The sequence below is a fragment of the Salmo salar genome, chromosome ssa14 (assembly GCF_905237065.1).
Source record: "Salmo salar chromosome ssa14, Ssal_v3.1, whole genome shotgun sequence".
Classification (NCBI taxonomy): domain Eukaryota; kingdom Metazoa; phylum Chordata; class Actinopteri; order Salmoniformes; family Salmonidae; genus Salmo; species Salmo salar.
Window position 1 is genome coordinate 68824846 of NC_059455.1, and position 19371 is coordinate 68844216.

Consider the following 19371-nt stretch of genomic DNA (forward strand, 5'->3'; position numbering starts at 1 on the left):
AAGAGGAGCTCCAACAGCTCAGAGTAGCCTTGGCGAAAACCGCAGAGTCACCGTCACCACAATCCCCACTATCACCATCTCAGTCTCCCTCACCCCAGCAGCAGCAGCCGGCACCAGCCTGCAATCCGAAAAAGAAAGTAGTCAAAGACCACCGTCATGGAGCCAAGGGAAAAATGGCCGCCGCTGCCAAAGACAAACCATCGCTCTCCAGGAAGATCTCTGCCGCGGAGAACCAAACCTCCGACAAATCGACTGGTCTTAATGGATCTCAATGTCTGCCTCGTACAGATGCTGGCACCCAGACATCTGACCAGCCCAGGTCTGTGTCAGAGGAAGAGGTGGAGGAGATGATCGGGGAGTACCAGGAGAAGATCATACAGATGCAGGAGCTGCACGCAGCGGAGATCCTGGACATGGAAGCCCGGCACATCGCAGAGAGCGAGGCCCTGAAGAGGGACGCTCAGATGCTGGAGGAGGAGTGTAAGGTTCTCAAGACCGTCATCGAGAAGCTGCAATGCTCTCATGAGGTGAGTTCGTTGGGCGACATCTCAGCAGACCTGAGTTGTGTTCATTAGGCACAAAACAGAAGTGAGTAACAGAACAAAAGTCTACCCGGAAGCTTGTTTTCGTTTTCTGTTGCAGAACCCGGTTTCGGCTGTTTTCTTTCGTTTTGATGCTTAATAAACACGACCGACATGATGAGCTTGACATTTTTATGGGGGAGTGGGGAGGTAAAGGAACTCAAACTCTTCTGTGTTCTGACCTGGTTTCATGCCCTCCAGGCCCCCTCATTGAGACCAGAGCGTCCCGCAAGATCGCAATTCAAAGACGGCTACACCAGTGGTAAGTTGTTGTAGTGTCACACATTGCACCTCCATGCCAAATGTGAGCCTCCGTATTCAATGCTATGCCAAGTGTCTCTCAAGAGGTTACATGCTTTCCCTAGTAATCGCAATACCTTAGGCGATATAACACCTTCACAATCAATGCATAAATATGTATACAATACATTATCAACAAACACCCCATTTTACGAGTCATGGTGTGAGTCTTTTGAGTTGATGCATATGTTTGCTGGTGTTTGTGACGAAGGATGCTTTGCATGATTTGAGAAAATGTTATTTTGCATGCCTATTCAGCTAAATAGTTTTTTGCTTCCATTGGTATGCAATGTTAATCTTGTGTGTACCCTATTGCAGACAGCAGTTCTGAATGGAGTCAGCGGACAGGCTATGACCTGCCTAATCTGCAGCAGGAGTTTAGGACCACGCCAGAGGGAGCCAGGAAAGAGACAGACGATGCGCTGCCTGACAGAATTAAGGTACAAGAACTGCATTTGGCAATGTAAAGTTAAGCATGTCTTTGTATGCCAATCTGTGTATTTGAGTGTATTGGTGTAGATGTCTAGTTTGCACATGGTTTAATGTTTATGAGATGAATCTCTGTATATGTGTCCCCTCCAGAACCTGCTCCGCGAGGTGCACCAGGAGGGTATGCAGGTGCTGTCCCTGTCGGAGCTGCCAATCCCAGAGGGTGAGGCTGACCCAGCCAGTCTGCTCCACCATGCCCAGGGCTGGCCCAAAGAGAGAGGGGCCTTGCTGGCCACTGTGGAGTCCCTCAAGGCCCTCATTGCCCAGATGCAGACGCACAGCAGGGAAACACAGGTACAGTACTGGTAGCATCTGTACTGTGTAGCGTGGATACTTTGTACTAGTAGCCTCACTTAAATACAGTAGGGGTTTTGTTGGTCTCAGTTTAACCCCCAAGGTTGATGTCTGTGTCCCTGTTAAAATCGAACTGGCATAATACAAAAATCCCCCCCAAAAACATCAGTTTAAGTTAGAGATATATGTCGCGCTTCTGCATCTGCGGTGAAAGGTGACAGAGCTAGAGCGGTGTTCGTCAGACCATGAGACAATATGCTCTTCGACCCCCACAAGCGTCTTGGGACTCGTCTGAAGTTGGTACAGCTGATCTACCAACTTCTCTCTGTAGCGTCCGATGAGTTTGGGCTCTAGGAAACACACTCCTCACAAGACTCGTCTGAAGGTCCCAGTCGAAAAATTATTATGGAAATATATATGGAGACTGTTTAGTGACAAAAATAAGAGGTTAAATACATGTAAAAAATAAACACGTGTGTGTGTATGTATAACAAATGTTTCCTGATCTTATATCTTTTGAGATATAGGATAGACACTTCAGAACAAACTTCCTTTGGAAGTTTAGTGAATCTGTTATTTCATGCGTTTGTCTGGGCTAATAGCAGTAAGGCCAAATAAATATTTTCATCAAATACTTTTTTTGGTACTTCAAGGGGTCTTAAAATTCAAAATAAAATAGCAAAATTATCCTTGGTATGACCTTATTAAAACAGTTCCATAAATCTTAGTAGAACCCCCCTCCCCCATCTTAGACAGGGCTAAGACTTTGATGGGTTAAGTGAAACATGGCTTTTAATGCTTAATTAAGCCTTCAGAACCCCTTTTTTCCCATCATTTTCTGTAAATATGCATGTCTATGTGCATGTTCAGACTCCAGGTAGTGCGGACTGGCGTGGAGAGCTGCTGGGGGCAGTGCAGCAGGTGTTTGTGAGGGAGCGGAGTGTGCTGAAGAGCACCCTCTATGCCCGTCTGGACCAGCTGGACACTAGCGACGCTGTCATCCACCTCAACCATCTGGAGCACAGGCTAGCCGAGCAGGTTACTGAAAAACTATGTACACTTTAGCTTAACTTCTGGCTAACCTTAGCATTAGCCTCAACTAGTTGGAGCACATGCTAGCTGAGCGGGTAGCTAACAAACACTTAACACTCAGGTTAGCCTTAGACGTTACCTTTTTATCTTGGTATTAGCCTATTAGCTAGCTGGAGAGTGGGATATAGCCAACAGGTAATACAAAAATATAGAGCCGTTTTAGTCTAGGGTCTATTTCTCCACTTCGTACAAAAACTTAGTGGTTATATGCATTGTTTTTAAGTTCCAAGGCTAAACTGTGTCTGTGTGTAAATCTACAGGATGCCCATCACAGGGATGCCATGGGGATGCTGCAGGCTGCAGACAGAAGCAGTTTGTTGACAGAGATCCGGCAGCTCCAGGCCCAGCTACAACAAATCCATGCCCAGGAGCCTGGCAGATCCAATCAAGGTCTGTAGTCTGACCCTCCAATTGCTTCTCATGCTGTGTGGGTGGGTGGTAAGGACACATGGGGATGATGGATGAATGTGTGGGGGATGGATGGATAAATTCATTGATTTATTGATTGAGTAATATCTATAGTAAATTGTCTTAGATGAGGTCACAGCTATTCAACTCAATGCAACCAATATTATGAATATAAAAAGGAAAAACAGCAGCTGATTCTAATTCCTTCCATGTTGTTTTGTCCGGCTGCTCGTCCCACTCAGGTGTTCAGCCCAGTGTTCAGCCTGGTGTTGAGCAGCAGAGGGAGAGAGGAGCCCCTCAGGCTGGTTTGTGTGGCGTTCAGGAGCCCCCCACACTGCAGCAGGCTGACAGGGCACTGCTGGAGGAGCTGAAGGGAGAGCTAGCCCAGACCAAACTAGAGCTGGAGACCACGCTCCAGGCCCAGCAAAAACACCTGAAGGAGCTGGACACAGTCAGGTAAGGTTTTAATGCACACTCACACAAACAGACACTCAGTGTCTTAGTTTGACACATAAAAGAGCAGAACATTCTCAGGTAAGACTATTTAGAGATATACAGAAATAGCATTGGTATTGTATACACATCTAGTTTACCTTCCTAGTTGCTGTTGGATGGATCCAGACCGGTGTCTTTGTTTCTAGAACGGAGGTGTCACAGAAGGCTGCTGAGGTGGACACCCTGACGGACAGACTGGCAGACGAACAGAAGAAGGCCAGAGAGATGCAGTGGGCCTTCGAGAAGGAGAAGTGTAAATCTGACAAGAAAGAGGAGCTGGAGAGCGAGGAGCTGGAGGTAAGACAGTTTTTAGATAAGGTAGTAGACCGGTGTCCCAGTGTAATTTCACATGTCTTCACTGTAGTGTATTTGACTTAAATGCAGTGTTTTACTGATGTGTTCACCTTAGTCGGTCTACTCAAGTGTTTTTCACACTTATCTTTGTATTTACACCCCTTCCCTCCAGGATCTAAAACTGGCCCTGGAGGAACAGCAGAGTCACGTAGCCCAGCTGACTTCAGAACTAGACCAGCAGCGCCAGTCCACCTCCCAGCTTTCCATCCAGGCCGAACAGGAGCGCTCCAGGCTGCAGACCCAGGCCTCGCAGCTCCACATCCAACTAGAGTCAGAGCGAGCCCGGGCCCAGGAGCTGAATAGCGCCCTGGGGAGAGAGAAGGAGCTACGCCAGCACAGCTCCTCCTGGAGTGAAAGCCCAGAGAGGAAGGGGGCTGAGAGTGGGGAGGATGAAGTGGTGGGAGGGGCGATGTCATCCGAAGCTCTTCTGGAGGGACTGCGGAGGGAGATGGACAAGAAGCATGCTCAGGTGGGCTGTTTGTTTGTAGATGAAGCAGATGCGTGCACACACACAAGTACATTCACACTACTTTACTTACAGTAAGTCTTATGATGCAATGTACTTTACCGGTTGGTTCTCCACTGTGTCTTTCTCACTCAAACACCCACAGCCACACACGGCCCCCGAGCGCCGCCCCCTTCCATTACAACTGTTGTATTTTAAAATCCAAACAACGAGAAGTCTCAACCCCCCAGGATTTTTTTTCTGGTTGAGAGAACCAATCAAGTCCGCACAATTTCTGAGCATTAACAAACGGCCTCCTGTCCAGACCAGTGATTCACAGCTCTTTCAAGCTGTGTGGTCGCATCAGCCAGGCTGCTATCAATGCCTTGCACACAGGAGATTCACAGAAAGTGCTAGCGAATATATTGGGTTGGCATTATGACCAGTTATGTCATGTGATTCTGTACCCCTTCTAAATTGTGCCACCCTATTAGCTTATCAGGTGGTGCATCTGCTTTCTTCAAATTGTCATGACGACATTACATAGGCATTACTATTATAGTAACTATAGTTACCTCCACTTCTGCATTCCCACGAAATCTTGTGACCTCCTATTTATTCCCTCTTCAGGTGGTTAGTCTGCTGGACGAGGTGGAGGCCCAGAAGCTGGAGGCTGTGGGACGGGAACAGGAGCTGACCTCGGCAGCTCAGAGGTCATGCCAGGACCAGGAAGCTCTTCGGGAGGCAAGGGGCCAGCTGGAAAGCCTGGGGGAGCAGGCGCGGGATGCCATGGCGCAGCTGGTGAGAGAGGTGCAGCAGGGGAAGCGGCTGGAGCAAGAGAAGGAGATGCTGCAGGAGAAAGTGGTCCGGCTGGGAGAGATGAGAGGGAGGGAGATGAGAGGGAGCGGGACGCAGCAGCAGCCTGATAACCAAAACGTGGGTCACATTCATATATCCTACATTCATACACTTTGGATGAACCAAATGCAGCGCTTTTGAATCAGATAGTACTATTGAAATGCATTTTATAGAAAGATCCAATAGGAATATTGTATTGTTTTATTAACTATTGGTACTACAATATATTGCGTTTATTAAGCTCTTGTTGTTAGAACCCGGCTATGTATGATAAAATAATCACACTATATATACAGAAGTATGTGGACACCCCTTCAAATTAGTTGATTCGGCTATTTCAGCCACACCCATTGTTGACAGGTGTATAAAGAAACTTTTCTGTACCGTGTCTGTGCCAGCAGCAGGTTGTGTGGCGAGGCATTCCCACCGACCGGACCAGAGACTGGGTGTTCCAGCAGAAGCCTGGCGACATGCTTACTATCGAATCCAGCGCGCCTTCCCTCCTTGAGGTCACTGGGACAGGAGGCAACCTCGCCCCTCACCATAACCCAAAACACTCAGACAAGGTCTTGGGCAAACTGCAGCTCATCGCAGCCAAGATCCGAACCATGGTCAGCAAGGGCTCTAGCAGGTATCTCACAATTTCTTAACAACTTTGTCTCAAAACATTTGTACATGTTATATACATCAGTTCAACTTTTCATTGAAGTGAACCGGTCAATATGTGCAGGTGTAGATTAATGTGTGTATGTACAGGCTGACTACGGAGGTGGACAGTGAAGGGCTGTCGTGGCTGCAGACCAATATTGATGAGGTCATCACTAAGCTGCAGCAGTCCCCAGCACTCCCCTTGGTCCCTGAGGTAAGATGACACTTCAGACTACTTAGATTAGAGTGTTGTTTATTGTCCTACAAAAATATCTTAGCACAGCTCACACATTATATACATAAACCACATAGAAAACCCAACAGGAAACAACCATTGGTCTTAGTCAGACTTAAATAGTATCCCCCTGCCCCACACCTGCACATATAGGAATAAGCTATTCCATTTCAGTGGCTACTGAGTACTGACATTTCTTCTCTGCTGTGTCTACAGAGCACCGCCCTGCTGGCGGGAGGCCAGTCCAGCTCCCTGACAGAGCGGCTGCTGAGGCAGAATGCTGAGCTCACAGGCTTCGTCAGCCGTCTGACAGAGGAGAAGAACGATCTGCGCAACCAGGTCCTCCGCCTGGAAGATGAGCTTCGACGCTACCGCCAGACTGGTCTGGGATCAGGGGACAGCGTGAGTTACAATATTAGATCTAATGCAATTCAGGGCTGGTGACTGGTCTGGGATCAGTACAGTAATAGTCTAATACTATACAGGTCCAGTGGCAGGGTGGGAATCTAGAGATGGGACAGAGAGTACAATACTGGATTGCAGAAGCACCTAGAAATGGCAGAGAAGTAAAAATGTGTGGAGACATTGCGTTAATTTGCACCACCCTAACATCACTCCTCTCTACCTCTATCCCTCCCTCCAGTCCAGCAGGAGAGGCGGCGTGGACAAGCAGCAGGAGGCGACCAGCCTTCTGTTCTCGTCGGAGCGCGAGTCCTGGACCAGGGAGAGGAGCCGGCTGGAGAAGGGCCTGCGTCTAGCCCAGGCCGAGGTGACCCGACTCAGGGGAGAGATCAGGACAGAGTCCCTCAGAGACATGACCGGACCGGACACAGACAACGCCACACTGAAGGTGAGCTCAAAGCTGCCCTGCATCTCTCCATAACACTCACCTCCTTACAAATCAACCACTTTTCCACTCTTTGTCAGAAGTGAATAGCAAATATATTGTTGCACATCTATAAAACCCACTTAACTCTCACGCTTACACTATTACACTCCTCTCTCTCTCGCTCCTGTTGCCCTTCTCCAGAGGATGTATGGCAAGTACCTGCGCTCCGAGAGTTTCCGCAAGGCCCTCATCTACCAGAAGAAGTACCTTCTGCTGCTACTCGGCGGCTTCCAGGAGTGTGAGGAAGCCACGCTGTCGCTTATCGCCCGCATGGGTGGCCAGCCCTCCCACTGCAGTCTGGAGTCCCCGACGCAGCGCCGCCGAGGGCTGACGCGCTTCCGCTCGGCTGTCCGCGTCTCCATCGCCCTCTCCAGGTAAACAATGAGAACTGAAGTGGTAGGATGGTGTTGCAACTGTTAGGAGGCTATGGTATAGCTAATACTTATGATATATGTACTCTAATGGTCCTCTATTCTATCTTTTTGAATCAAACTGTTCTGTTCTTTCAGAATGCGTTTCCTGGTCAAGCGATGGCATAAAGCTACGGGGATGAGGTCCATAACATCTGGCAACGTGAACAGAAACGGTCTGGGACAGTCACCAGGTATGGAAATCACATTCCATCACACTAACCCCAACACAAAGAAAATGAACTTGGAATGAATGAACTGGTTATTGAGTTAAATGGTAAAGAACCAAGCTAGGCTAACCTAGGCTTACACACTTGTAATCAATTAAATGCTGATTGGTCAGGTGGTCCACACGGCTAGCTAACCTAAATAAATAACCTGAATATTCTAAAGTGCCAGGTTCAAACAAAAGCAGAAAATTACTAATTACCTTTTCATTGTTTTAATTACCTTTTCATTGCTGACTCATTGATCCGGTTTTGTGAGAGAAAAACCACACAGAGGACTGACAACTGTTTCTCTTCCTCTTCAGGTAACGAGGTGAGGACAGACTCACCGTACCTGCATCCAGGGAGTGTGGAGGTGTACGGGGAAATCAGAGGGGCCAGCAGAGGGGCTCACTGGACGAGACTCCCCCAGTTCCGCCCTTTCCTCTGCACAACACAGGTTCCACATGGCTGGGGACCCTCTGACCTGCTCTCACCTCCAGAACTACGACCCTGACCGAGCTCTCACAGACTACATCTCCAGACTGGAGGCCCTGCAGAGGAGACTGGGGAGCGTGCAATCAGGTAACACACACACACTTCCAACCATACTACCTCATACGATCTAGAGTTAAATAATGTAATGCATAAGCAGAAATTGCCCTCATTCAATCACTCCACAAAATATGTGCAGATGATGCTTCCAATGTTCTTGTCAAGAGTTAAGTCTTGGGATCTGAACAACTTCATTTTTCCCTTCCTAGGTTCTTCTTCATATGCTCAATTGCACTTTGGAATAAGAAGATAGAAGTCTATAATTTACATTGAAACTGGCTTGAAGAAACTGTTGCCTTTTCTTGTGCTGAGCTTTGGTATTTTGTATCATTCTGCTGTGTACAATATATATATATTACGTGGGGACCAAAAACAATTTTTTGAGTGTGGGCATCTTATAATCAGGCTTTTTGTCGCCAGCACTTGAAACAGCTTCTATGTTTGTAAACTTTGGTCTGCCTCTTTGTTGTGGATAAACACAATCACATTAAATGTATATTTGTGGAATGCTAATTTAAACAAAAAACATTGATTAACTTAATTTATACTGTGTATGTTACTTTGTGTGGGTGGAAGAATATGTAGAGCAGGCTTCGCCGGAAAACTCCAGTCCTGGAGACATACCAGGTGGATGTGCAGGTCTTTGCTCCGGCCCAGCACTAACACACCTGATTAAAGTAACCGTGGTTTCTTAAACGGAAGACCATGATTGGTTTTATTGGAAATTGTTGTTAGTGCCGGGCTGGCACGCCCAGTAGCTCTCCAAGCCGGGAATTAGGAGAACTCTGACATGGAGAATGTTTGACTTTAATGTTGAGGAGGCTGCTACTGGATCTATATACACTACACTGTGTTTTATTAGAATGGTTTCTTGGACAGACTACAATTTGTAGAAGACATATTTTTGTAAAGGTGGGAGCTTTGAATTTTCTGGGTATTTTGTTAAAAATTTAATTGAAGATGCATTTTAACACTTGAAATATGTGGTCGCGCTGTTTTTTCAATTCAGCATCACTGACACACAATCAGATTTTACAAGTACACATGTAATTAGTACTAACTGTTGTAAAACAAAATAAAACTTCAGCTAAAATGTGAATCTGGTATGGGGGAAATGTACGGTCAATGCAATTATGGTGTGAAGACAAATTGGACATGAGATTTCGCCTCCTGGAATTCACATGGCATCATCTCAGATATAATTTTTATTTAAAAGGTGCAAATGTTCACAAAATTAGGCTTCAAACAGTACAATCAATCTAAACAAAATGGAGTAATCATTTTCCATCATCAAGGCACTGCATTGGTCAAACTACACCATGACCTTCCAACATTCCCACTCAATACACCAAGTCGTGTTTATTAGGGCACACAACAGAAAATTAGTCTCTTGTTGAGCAAGTGCAGGTTGTCCCTCCCCGTTTCAAGTCCTTGTTCTTTGTTTGACCCAGCCCAGGTCCTCTATCTTTGTACAATTATGAATGGACAGTACATACAAAGTCAGTGATGGTTGGTTTGATCACTGATCTCTATGAAGCAATGGATAAGGATCAGTGGTTTTAATATTTCTCACTGCTCTAGAAAAGGCAGTGCTTAAGTGCTTCTTACTCCAGTAATATTCATTCTTACAGTAGTATTGTCACTCCTACACAGTGGACTCCATATCACATTTCAGACAGTGGAAGCTTGAAAGCTATATGTATTACCATGACATTTTGAAATAGAACGGCCAAAAGCTGAGGCCTGGTTCCAGATCTGTTTGTGTTGCATAGCCAAATCCTATGGTCGTTGGCCTATATCTGGGATCAGGCTATGAATAAACAAACTGATTCAGTTTAGGCTTACATCAGTGGTGGCTGGTGTCCCTTTTAAATCAGAGGACGGGCTCATAGTAATGGCTGGAACTGAACAATGGTATCACATCAAACAAGTGGTTTCCATGTGTTTGACATTATTCCATTTTACTTCATTCCAGCCATTACTATGAGCCGTCCTCCCCTCACCAGCCTCCTGTGGCTTGCAATACATTCTAGCAAATTAAAAACACAGCAAACATAAGGTGGGGGCAACAAAAAGTAAAGTGAATTAGATTTTCAGACAGAACTCTTGTGTTAATTTGAACAGTTCCTAAATTCAAGTACAAGAATGTTCTCTAAATAAAACCGTTAAAGGTAAGGTTGTTTGTTGAGGCAAATCTGAAATGGCTCCCTATTTCCTATATAGTGCACTACTTTTGGCCAGAGCCTTATGAGGCAGCCCTATGAGGCTATGGCCAAAAGTAGTACAATATAGAATAGGAAACCATTTTGGACAAAGCCTTGCTCTTCTCCTGGGTGTAACCTCTTTTCTCTGCTGTGTTTTACGCTCAGTGTCTCTTAGTGTTGTCTCCTCTTGTATCTGATGACGGGGTTGTGCGGGGTGTGAATCATGGTTGTGTAGTTGATTGTGGGGAAGTAACCATCGACCAGGTTGAACTCGTAAAGGCGCAGCATGGTAGACCAGATGGTCTTGATCTGAACGTAGGCAAAGTTCTCCCCGATGCAGCGGTGACGGCCTAGAAGACAGTGAACATCAGTGTTTTTGTTTTTTTGTCATGGAAATGAGGGTAAAATCTGAAACATTGTTGCATGAGACAGCTTGGAATGGGAGTAAAGTTCATATTTTCATATATTGAGCAAGAGCCCCACCTACTGACAAAATTTTACAAATCAAAATGCATACTGCATGAAAGATGTTTCCCCTACCATTGTGTACATGCTTTGAAACTTCTGTTTCCTCTTAAAGACGGCAGATCACCTAACGTATAACATGCTATTAATAGGGATGAAAAAAACGACAAAATATGCTTACCTGCACCAAAGGGCACATAGGCAAATTTCTCCCCTGCGGCAGGGTTGTCGTTAAGGTAGCGGTCAGGTCTAAACTCCATCCTCTCTGTCCAGGTGTCCTGCAGACGGTGGTTGACTGTCGGGGACACACACACCTGGTGGCCAGCTGGGATGGTGTAGCCTGCTACAGTCTGGGAGTGGATTGAAGCAAAGGGTCAGGGTTGGTCAATAGTCACTCACCTATTGTACACAAATGCATTTAGCTGGGTTGGGGCTCCATTCCATGTCAATGTAAATAAATAAATAAATATATGGACAATTTACATTATTCCCATTTCTCTCTGTTAAATACAGTGTCCAAAACGTTTTTTCAATTAACTGATATTCTAATGGATTTGTAAAATCTCTTGACAGTAGAAGGAATGACTTCATGGGCATTCGTTAACTGCCCAACAAATAATGATATTGATCTTACCTGAGGAGAGCGTGCCATTCTCATCATGGTCATGATGGGTGGACGGAGTCGGAGGGTCTCTTTCAAACAGCGGTCCAACATAGTCAGGTCCTTCAGCTGATGAATGAACAAGAGAACAGGACCAGGTAAGTAAAGACCATGTCAAATATTGAAATGATCAAAAACTGTCCAAATGCATAGCTAAACTTGTGGTTTAGCAGTCTAGAAAAAAAGGTTCTATACTGAAGTTGCTTACATACAATATTCAAATTACCCGGTTTAAATAGAATATGGTCAATAAACGGATCTAAATAAGGTTCAACAAAATAATTCAGAAAGATGTATGTACCTATATTTAATATAATTGATTGTGAATATAGTCAACACTTGTAAGGCAGTATAAGAACATAAATCATATTTTCAACAGCAAAGCTGTACTGTAGTCTTTGGCCATTTACGTGCTGTTGGCAATATGCCTGTTATGGATTCTGACCTGGTCAAAGTTGAGTGGGGGCAAGTCTTCTCCACATGCAGTTTTCTGTTCAGCATAGCAGCGGTCCTGTAGGGCCTTGTCTTTGCCCAGGAAGAAGCCCAACCAGGAACTAGTGGTGGAAGATGTGTGCTGTCCGGCCAGGAGTAGACCAATCAGCATGCCCGCTATCTCATCATCATTTAGGGGCCTCCCATCTCTTAAAAATAGCAGAAATAGTTAGGATTGAATCAGTCTGAAATGGTACAACAGTTGTAGAACACCTTTAAACCAAATGCCCATTCACTTCAGTTCTGTTGGGAGGCATATACTTGTACCACATGTAGTAATACTGGCATCTGCTCCACTTATGTCTTACTTGTAGGTGGCATCTATGAGGGTCTGCAGCATATCGTCCACTTTCTCTCCAGAGCTTCTGCGTTTCTGGGTGACCTTGTAGAATATGTTCTTGATCTCCCTGTGTGCTCTGTCCCTTCGTCTGTACAAAAATGACAAAACCTGTGTTTTTTCCTGCCTTATAGAAATAATGTATTTATATAGCCCTTCGTACATCAGCTGATATCTCAAAGTGCTGTACAGAAACCCAGCCTAAAACCCCAAACAGCAAGCAATGCATGTGAAAGAAGCACGGTGGCTAGGAAAAACTCCCTAGGAAAAACTCCCTAGAAAGGCCAAAAACCTAGGAAGAAACCTAGAGAGGAACCAGGCTATGAGGGGTGGCCAGTCCTCTTCTGGCTGTGCCGGGTGGATATTATAACAGAACATGGTCAAGATGTTAAAATGTTCATCAATGACCAGCATGGTCAAATAATAATAATCATAGTAGTTGTCGAGGGTGCAACAAGCACGTCCGGTGAACAGGTCAGGGTTCCATAGCCGCAGGCAGAACAGTTGAAACTGGAGCAGCAGCATTCTCATATTGCTATTACAGAATGAATACAGTAATAATTAAGTCCAACTCAGTTTGATCACCCAAAACCCTAACCTGAGGATAGAACAATGAATGAAGTTTCATGAATCATCATTTCCAGCAACTGTTCTGGTAACTCAGTCTAGCTTGGTCTTTCAAACAAAAAAACCTAACCTGAAAGTGGAACTGTTTGAATTGACCCTTGGTTGAGGAAAGGACAGTATGAATTAAGTCTTTCTCTTACCTGAAACTGGGCAGGGGCAGCCAGCCGGGCAGCAGCCAGGCAGCGTGGCTGAAGCCCCCGTCCAGGTCTGCGTAGAGCTGGGCCACCTTCTCGTCCAACATGCTGCGGATCTCCTTCCCATGCAGACAGGCACTGGCCGTCAGGATTATCAGCTCCGACAGGGCCTCAAACAGGTCTGAGGGAGGAAGGGGAAGAGATGGGGCGTTAGGAAGGCGTGAAAGAGAGAGAGCGGAAGAGATATGGAAATAGTGAATGAGTGAGACAGAGAGGGAGAGAGAACAGAGGTCAGAATTGCTGACTGGATCACTTTGACTGCGCTACGGCTCAAATGTTATGGCGTGTAAACAAGCGTTATGACGTATTCATAAACAGCGACACGTTGCAAACAGATTCTATCAAGGGTGAAGCAAAAGGCTGCAGTCATTAGCAACCCGTTAAGTATCTGTGTATGTGCATGGGAGATCACTGCTCTCTTGAGCAATGTAATAGCTACAATACATGACAACAAATGTTGACTTGATTTGCTTCTTACTCTCTTTATTCGTGTCAGGAGTAGCTCTGTTAAATGCTACTTTTGGTAATGTCATATTGCTACCCTACCTTTACAGATAAAAAAAGTAACTATCTTAAAATGGATGGCAAGGTTCAAACTGTATTACAGTAGTTACAACACATTGATTATGGTGTATTGTTTAGGTATTACTGCACTGTTGGAGCTAGAAACACAAGCTTTCGCTGCCCCTGTGATAACATCTGCAAATCTGTGTCCGTGACCAATAAACTTTGATTTGATTTTATCATCATGAGGTATTACTAGAGAACTTGTTGATGGGAAATTGTTTTGAATGGCTCCTTTTCTGAACAGTTGACACTGCTGACACCTAAAGTCCACTGTACTTAACCCAAGTCCCTATCCAGTCAGCTCTTCTTATAGGTCTGAAAGGATAATTATACTGCATTAATAATTCAACTTTGCCATCTTATAGGCCAAGTGGGAAATGTGTCATTCTGCTTACGGCTTTTCAATCCTTTTAGGTCTACATGAAGTAGCTACAGTAGGGGCTAGGGGTCGATTTGGAACTGGGCATTTGGATTACTTTCCACATGGAATACTGTAGAAACTCTGACCAATTCTAATGGCTCTGTCATCTTACTTTGTTCCCCACTGTCTCCCCATCGTGAAAAGTACTCCTTCGTTTCCTCCTCTATGATTTCAACGTGCTGTTTGAAATGGGCGATGTTCAGTCCTGTCTTAAACATCTTCTTCTGTTCCAGGAAGATCTACAAAAGAAAACGAGCGGCATAATTAAACTTAATTAGATAAATCAATACTTAGTTTATGATAAGTTTGTTTCATCTCATTAACCTATGTCAACACTTCTTTATGTGTGGTAACATTCTCTCTACATTTGTGAGTGCAAAAGGGAGTATCTCCGTAAGTATTTATTCGCTTACATGGTTAGGTACATCGTAGGCAACCCCTTTTCCAAAAACTGGCGTGGTCAATCGAGAATAGACATCTTCTGCATTGAGATCTTCGTTCTTGCTGTTGAACATCAGTGTGGCTGCCTCACTACCCAGAAGGTAGGTAAAGGTTTTGCCCACCATGGTAAAGCTGACAACGGGCCCATACTGTGAATAGAAAGAAAATAAACCTTGTTTTAGCACCTACTATAAAGGGCACTTTCACATGGCACTATACACCAGTAAGGTAGAGATTCAAAAGCTGTATTATATGAAATAGGTTATTGTAAAGTGAATGCAATTTATTACTGCACATTTTGTAAACAAAAATAGGTAGCACTTTGAGCACTAAAATATATTAAGTATACTTTACAGCAGTACTGTATTCTTACCTTTTCATATGCATTCTCCAGAAATTCAATGGGACTTTTCCCAAATGCTATGGCATGACCCAGAAATGGAATGCTAGAAGGTATGTATGGTGGGTATTTCTGAGAAAAGAAAAACATTAATTTAGTTACAAAAATAAAATACACAAGTCAAATGATTTTGTGATTTTGGACAATATGCAATAGGCTATGAATGCGCCGTGATACTGTAACATTCACTGTAGCAGACCTAATAATAATGTAATATATACTGTAACTCAATTGATTTATTATTCATGTACATACCTTGTGTTCTTCTGAAGAAGATTGTGACTGTTTGAGCACCAGTTTAGAAATATATCCCAAAGTTAGGGTTATCACAGACACGGCAAGGACCACTGATGTCAAGTTGTCACTCATTTTCCCGACTGTATTTTCTATTAGCATACTACTAACTTGATATAAATGCATAGCCATTGTTACGTCTTATGTTGTTTCTTTCAAACTGTTGTAAAATATTGTAGGCTACTGCGTCAGACTCCTTGAATTTGCAACGAATCTGTTATCCGGTTGTGATGTCGCTTCTACAACATCTAATTCGGTTTTCCAGAAGGCCCCAGGCTATTAGTATTAGCAGAAAATAGTGTTCCCCATCGCTCAGTAAAATCCCTCTTTATTCCAAAGGCATAGTTTCATCCATTGTCATTATAGCACTAAATGAAAATACGTGAAAGATTTTACTGTTTCCTGGGCATCTCTACCTGTAGATGTGAAGTTAGTCTTGCCCCCGCCTGACAAATAAAGCAATTTCATTTGCTAGTCGCTGTGTGTCTGTCAAATAACTCCAAGCTCCGCAGCTGCCTTCCTGCACTCCGGTTGGCTATCACTACCTGGACTGATGTCTGGCTATATGATGTCACTGCCCGAGTTAAGCGAAATGCCTCAATAGGAGAATCACATTGGTTGAACTACATACAGCGTAGAATAGGTATAGATGTAGCTACTGTAGTCACTAAAGGGTGTGTCAAATGCAATCGAATTTGTTATACCAGTGAACGTTACAAAGCAATATGCCTAGATGTAGGCTATGTTTGTGTAGGTTACTGTTATGATTTTGAATGATTATAATTTAATTTGTAATCCATCAACCACTTTCACACAACGTTGATGGATATCCAATTGCATTTATTCTCATGGTCAAACAATAATCAATACTTTGGTATGGATTCACTTGGTAAATGTACATTTATGAAAAACAAATTACTCCTCTCACTTTCCAACTTCACAACTACGCCTCTATTCATATAGCACATTTGGCATAGAGTATTCAAAGTCTTACGGCTTTGGCATATATCTTGATGGCCTGAACCTGAGAGGAGAGTTCTCACAAGTTGGTCAGCTATGACAGATGCCTCCTGGTCACTATGGAATAAGTCTCTCCACAGAGTCAGGGCCTGCATGTTTTTTTTTCCTTCTGGGATGCCCTACACACACAAAGTAATCAAATTGGGTGTCAAATCAAATTGAGTGATTCCAATTCCTATCAATTCCTCGATTGTAATTGGACACTGAAATTAAATTGAGGAACACTATCTATCAATGAAATTCTATGCCAAATTAGAGGTTTATTCGATGATTCAAGTCATACCGTTTATTCTCTTTGGTCTTAAACTCCTCAGTGGGTATCTTAAGTTTCTCACAGAAGTGATCAAAGTCATCGCCCTGCAAGTTATTGGCCAGAAACCAGAAAGACTTTTGTAAGATGTGCTCTATAACAAAGTTGCAACACTACCTCACTTGCCAAGCATACAGTAAACAACAATACCATTTGAATATGAAATGTACTGTGGAATGCTTGTGTATTATCCCCACTGTTCCAGGTTACTTCAGAGCTGAGGGTACTGTCCAATGGGGAATATTTGGTGTCCGTCACAGATCTGCTTAGGAGGTCTGGTGAGAGGATTCCCCTCCAGCTCCAACTTCCTCAGATACTGGAGCTGGCCCATATCAGAAGGTAAAGACTGGAGAAGATTCCCTACAGGAAGTAGCATTGTGGAGTTGTTTTAAAATCAGTGAGGAGACATGGATGATTTGCATAATAACAGGTCCTTCGAATGTACACTAAATAGGCTACTAAATTACTATAATAACTTTTTTGATAGTTCACATGTTCTCTCAAATATAGTATTGCTGGCTACATAGAACATGCTCTGGTGGTTTCTAACTACACTTTGCATGATGCCTACCTTTCAACTCAAGATGCTGTAAGCTTTGCAGGGATGTTATAGATTTGGGTAGGTAGGAATTGTTATTGGCTATCAGCTTAGTAAGGTGATCCAGCTCTCTGATGCTCTCGGGAATCTGCTGCACTACAGAAGTCCAGTTCTCTCAAACATCTTAATTTCGACAAGGTCTTTGGCAGTGTGGTTAGCTGTCAAGAAGACACACAGATGATGAGAAACTTTTGAGGAAAACCTTAGCTCTGATATCTGTCCAAAATGTTAATGAATTGTATTTTAGCTCTAATGGTTGGTGCAAAAAAGTTATCTTAATTTATGCTCACTATAGCTTACCTTGATGCCTCTTCTGTGGCAGATGTTCAACTTTTCAAGTGATCTCAGATCACACACTTTCACAGGAAATAGGAAGAACTGATTATTGGAAAGGTTAAGGTCATTCAGTTCTCTGAGTCCTCGTATTTCTGATGGAACTCACCCTATCTGATTATCAGACAGGTCAAGCACTTGTACTGCCCTAACATGGTGCAACTCAAGGGGGAACTCAGTATTCCCCTGAAGTAGGAGCACTTGTACTCTTTTCAGGCCAGAGATTCCTTCTGGAATGGTCTGAATGGAATTGTAGCTCAGATCCAAATGGATTAGCCTGTGAAGTCGGTAGAGATGCTTGGGGAATAAGCCAGTGAATCGTTTTTTTACTGAGATTCAGGCGTTGCAAGGTGTGGATTTCACCAATGTTGGGGGGTAACTTCGATAAAATGTTTTTACTGGTGTCAAGCTGACATAGAGAAAGTCCAGAGCACAGACCCATTGGGAAGTTGTGGAGGTGGTTAAAACTGAGATCCACTAAGGTCAACAGAGAGACATTTCTTATGTTGAGGGGGAAATTAACCAAATGATTCCTTGAGCTTTCCAGAACAGAGATTTCTTTTAGAGAGCAGATTCCTCGAGGCAGTGTTTCTAGCTGATTTTTATTCACCAGTAACTCTGAGATGTTCCCAAGCCCCAATACTCCTGGGAAGTTTTGTTAGTAGGTTTCCACTGATGCAGAGATGCAGCAGTTTTGAGCATGAGCTTATTTTCTCAGGAAGTGTCTTTATCTTGTTGTGACTAAGTTGCAAGACTCTGAGCCCCTTCAATTTCTCCACATCATCAGGAATCAATGTTAGCTGGTTTCTACACAGATTCAGTTCCTCTATGTTAGTCAAGCAGAAAAGCTCTGAAGGCAGAGTTGTCAGGTTGTTGGAATTCAGAGACAGAACCTATTTTCAGCTGGGATAAATGCTTGGGTAAACTCACTATCTTGTTCCCTGAGAGATTGAGCTCAAAGAGTTTAGGGAGTTGGCATATAACCTGTGGAAGGTATGACTGCTTGTTTTTCTCCAAATGTACAACCGTGATATTCTTCAAGCATCCAAAAGACTCTGGTGGAGAAGTAAGTCGGTTGCCATTTAGATTGAGAATTTCCAAGGTGGCGAGATCTCCAAAAGCAGATGGCAGGTGTTTGAGTTTGTTTTTGCTTGAATTGAGATGTGTGATATTCTCAAACTGACAGATTTCATCCGGAAGCCTTACAATTGTATTATTACTGATACCAAAGGCTTTGAGGATGTGCAGGGAGTGGACAGCTGAATGTATTGAAGTTAATTTGTTTCCTTGAAGAGATAAGAATTCCACATTGTTCAAGTGTCCTATTTCTTCTGGAAGTGTTTTTAGCTCATTGTTTGATAAAGTGAGGAATTTCACAGGTTTTTCCTGAATTAATTCCAAAGGAGAGTTTTGGTCAATCATGTCTTCCAACATTATCTCTGACTTGTATTAACCCTGCGAAACAAGATAGGGGTTAGATTTGGGGCTGTATTCAATCCGTAAATTCAGCGTTACAGCGTGATTGAAATTTAAAGGCAATGTTACCGGAGACTGCATTCACGGCATATGTCGGCTCAATCAGAAATTACATTTGTAGCACAGATTGAATAGAGCATAGCAGCGAGAAGATGTTTGGGGTCGGGGTGTGCAATTTTTTTGCCCACGCTACAGATTATGATTTTTCAGGGGGTGCTACAGCACCCCTACTTCCCATGGCTATGGAATAGAGTACCACACTATGAGTCATA

At 43.8% G+C, this 19371-nt stretch overlaps 2 protein-coding genes and 1 long non-coding RNA gene across 10 annotated transcripts in view; 1 reads left to right on the forward strand and 2 right to left on the reverse strand.

Annotated features, from left to right (window-relative positions):
• LOC106569851 (A-kinase anchor protein 9) overlaps window positions 1-9358 on the forward strand; it is a 157416-nt gene extending 148058 nt beyond the window's left edge. For 6 of the 7 annotated variants that reach the window (XM_045694733.1, XM_045694738.1, XM_045694736.1 and 3 more), the window contains 18 exons: window positions 1-527; window positions 783-843; window positions 1200-1321; window positions 1464-1664; window positions 2535-2702; window positions 3017-3146; window positions 3407-3620; window positions 3806-3956; window positions 4126-4482; window positions 5089-5394; window positions 5715-5947; window positions 6073-6178; window positions 6416-6601; window positions 6843-7049; window positions 7230-7462; window positions 7598-7692; window positions 8031-8289; window positions 8469-9358. The exon at window positions 1-527 is cut by the window's left edge and continues 166 nt beyond it. In XM_045694733.1, the coding sequence (XP_045550689.1) occupies window positions 1-527; window positions 783-843; window positions 1200-1321; window positions 1464-1664; window positions 2535-2702; window positions 3017-3146; window positions 3407-3620; window positions 3806-3956; window positions 4126-4482; window positions 5089-5394; window positions 5715-5947; window positions 6073-6178; window positions 6416-6601; window positions 6843-7049; window positions 7230-7462; window positions 7598-7692; window positions 8031-8221 (3488 nt within the window). In that variant the 3' untranslated portion in view covers window positions 8222-8289; window positions 8469-9358. The remainder of the gene's footprint in view (window positions 528-782; window positions 844-1199; window positions 1322-1463; window positions 1665-2534; window positions 2703-3016; window positions 3147-3406; window positions 3621-3805; window positions 3957-4125; window positions 4483-5088; window positions 5395-5714; window positions 5948-6072; window positions 6179-6415; window positions 6602-6842; window positions 7050-7229; window positions 7463-7597; window positions 7693-8030; window positions 8290-8468) is intronic. The other variant, XM_045694734.1, reaches the window with a different exon arrangement.
• Window positions 9359-9427: 69 nt separating this feature from the next.
• LOC106570209 (lanosterol 14-alpha demethylase) lies at window positions 9428-15819 on the reverse strand. 2 transcript variants are annotated; one of them, XR_006758907.1, is made up of 11 exons: window positions 15324-15819; window positions 15042-15140; window positions 14641-14817; window positions 14340-14466; window positions 13186-13360; window positions 12390-12509; window positions 12035-12230; window positions 11563-11658; window positions 11110-11278; window positions 10565-10813; window positions 9428-10491 (listed from the first exon to the last, which is right to left on the reverse strand). XR_006758907.1 is itself a non-coding variant. In XM_014142295.2 (10 exons), the coding sequence occupies exons 1-10, from the start codon at window positions 15492-15494 to the stop codon at window positions 10635-10637; spliced, it is 1509 nt and encodes a 502-aa protein (XP_013997770.1). In that variant the 5' UTR covers window positions 15495-15819; the 3' UTR covers window positions 9428-10634. The 2 variants fall into 2 exon arrangements, 1 of the variants encoding a protein (XP_013997770.1); XM_014142295.2 differs by having other exon boundaries at window positions 9428-10813.
• Window positions 15820-16965: 1146 nt separating this feature from the next.
• On the reverse strand, window positions 16966-17680 carry LOC106570215 (uncharacterized). Its single transcript, XR_001320627.2, has 3 exons — window positions 17591-17680; window positions 17264-17448; window positions 16966-17052 (listed from the first exon to the last, which is right to left on the reverse strand). It is a non-coding gene; the product is annotated as an uncharacterized lncRNA (long non-coding RNA).
• Between the last annotated feature and the right edge of the window lie 1691 nt (window positions 17681-19371).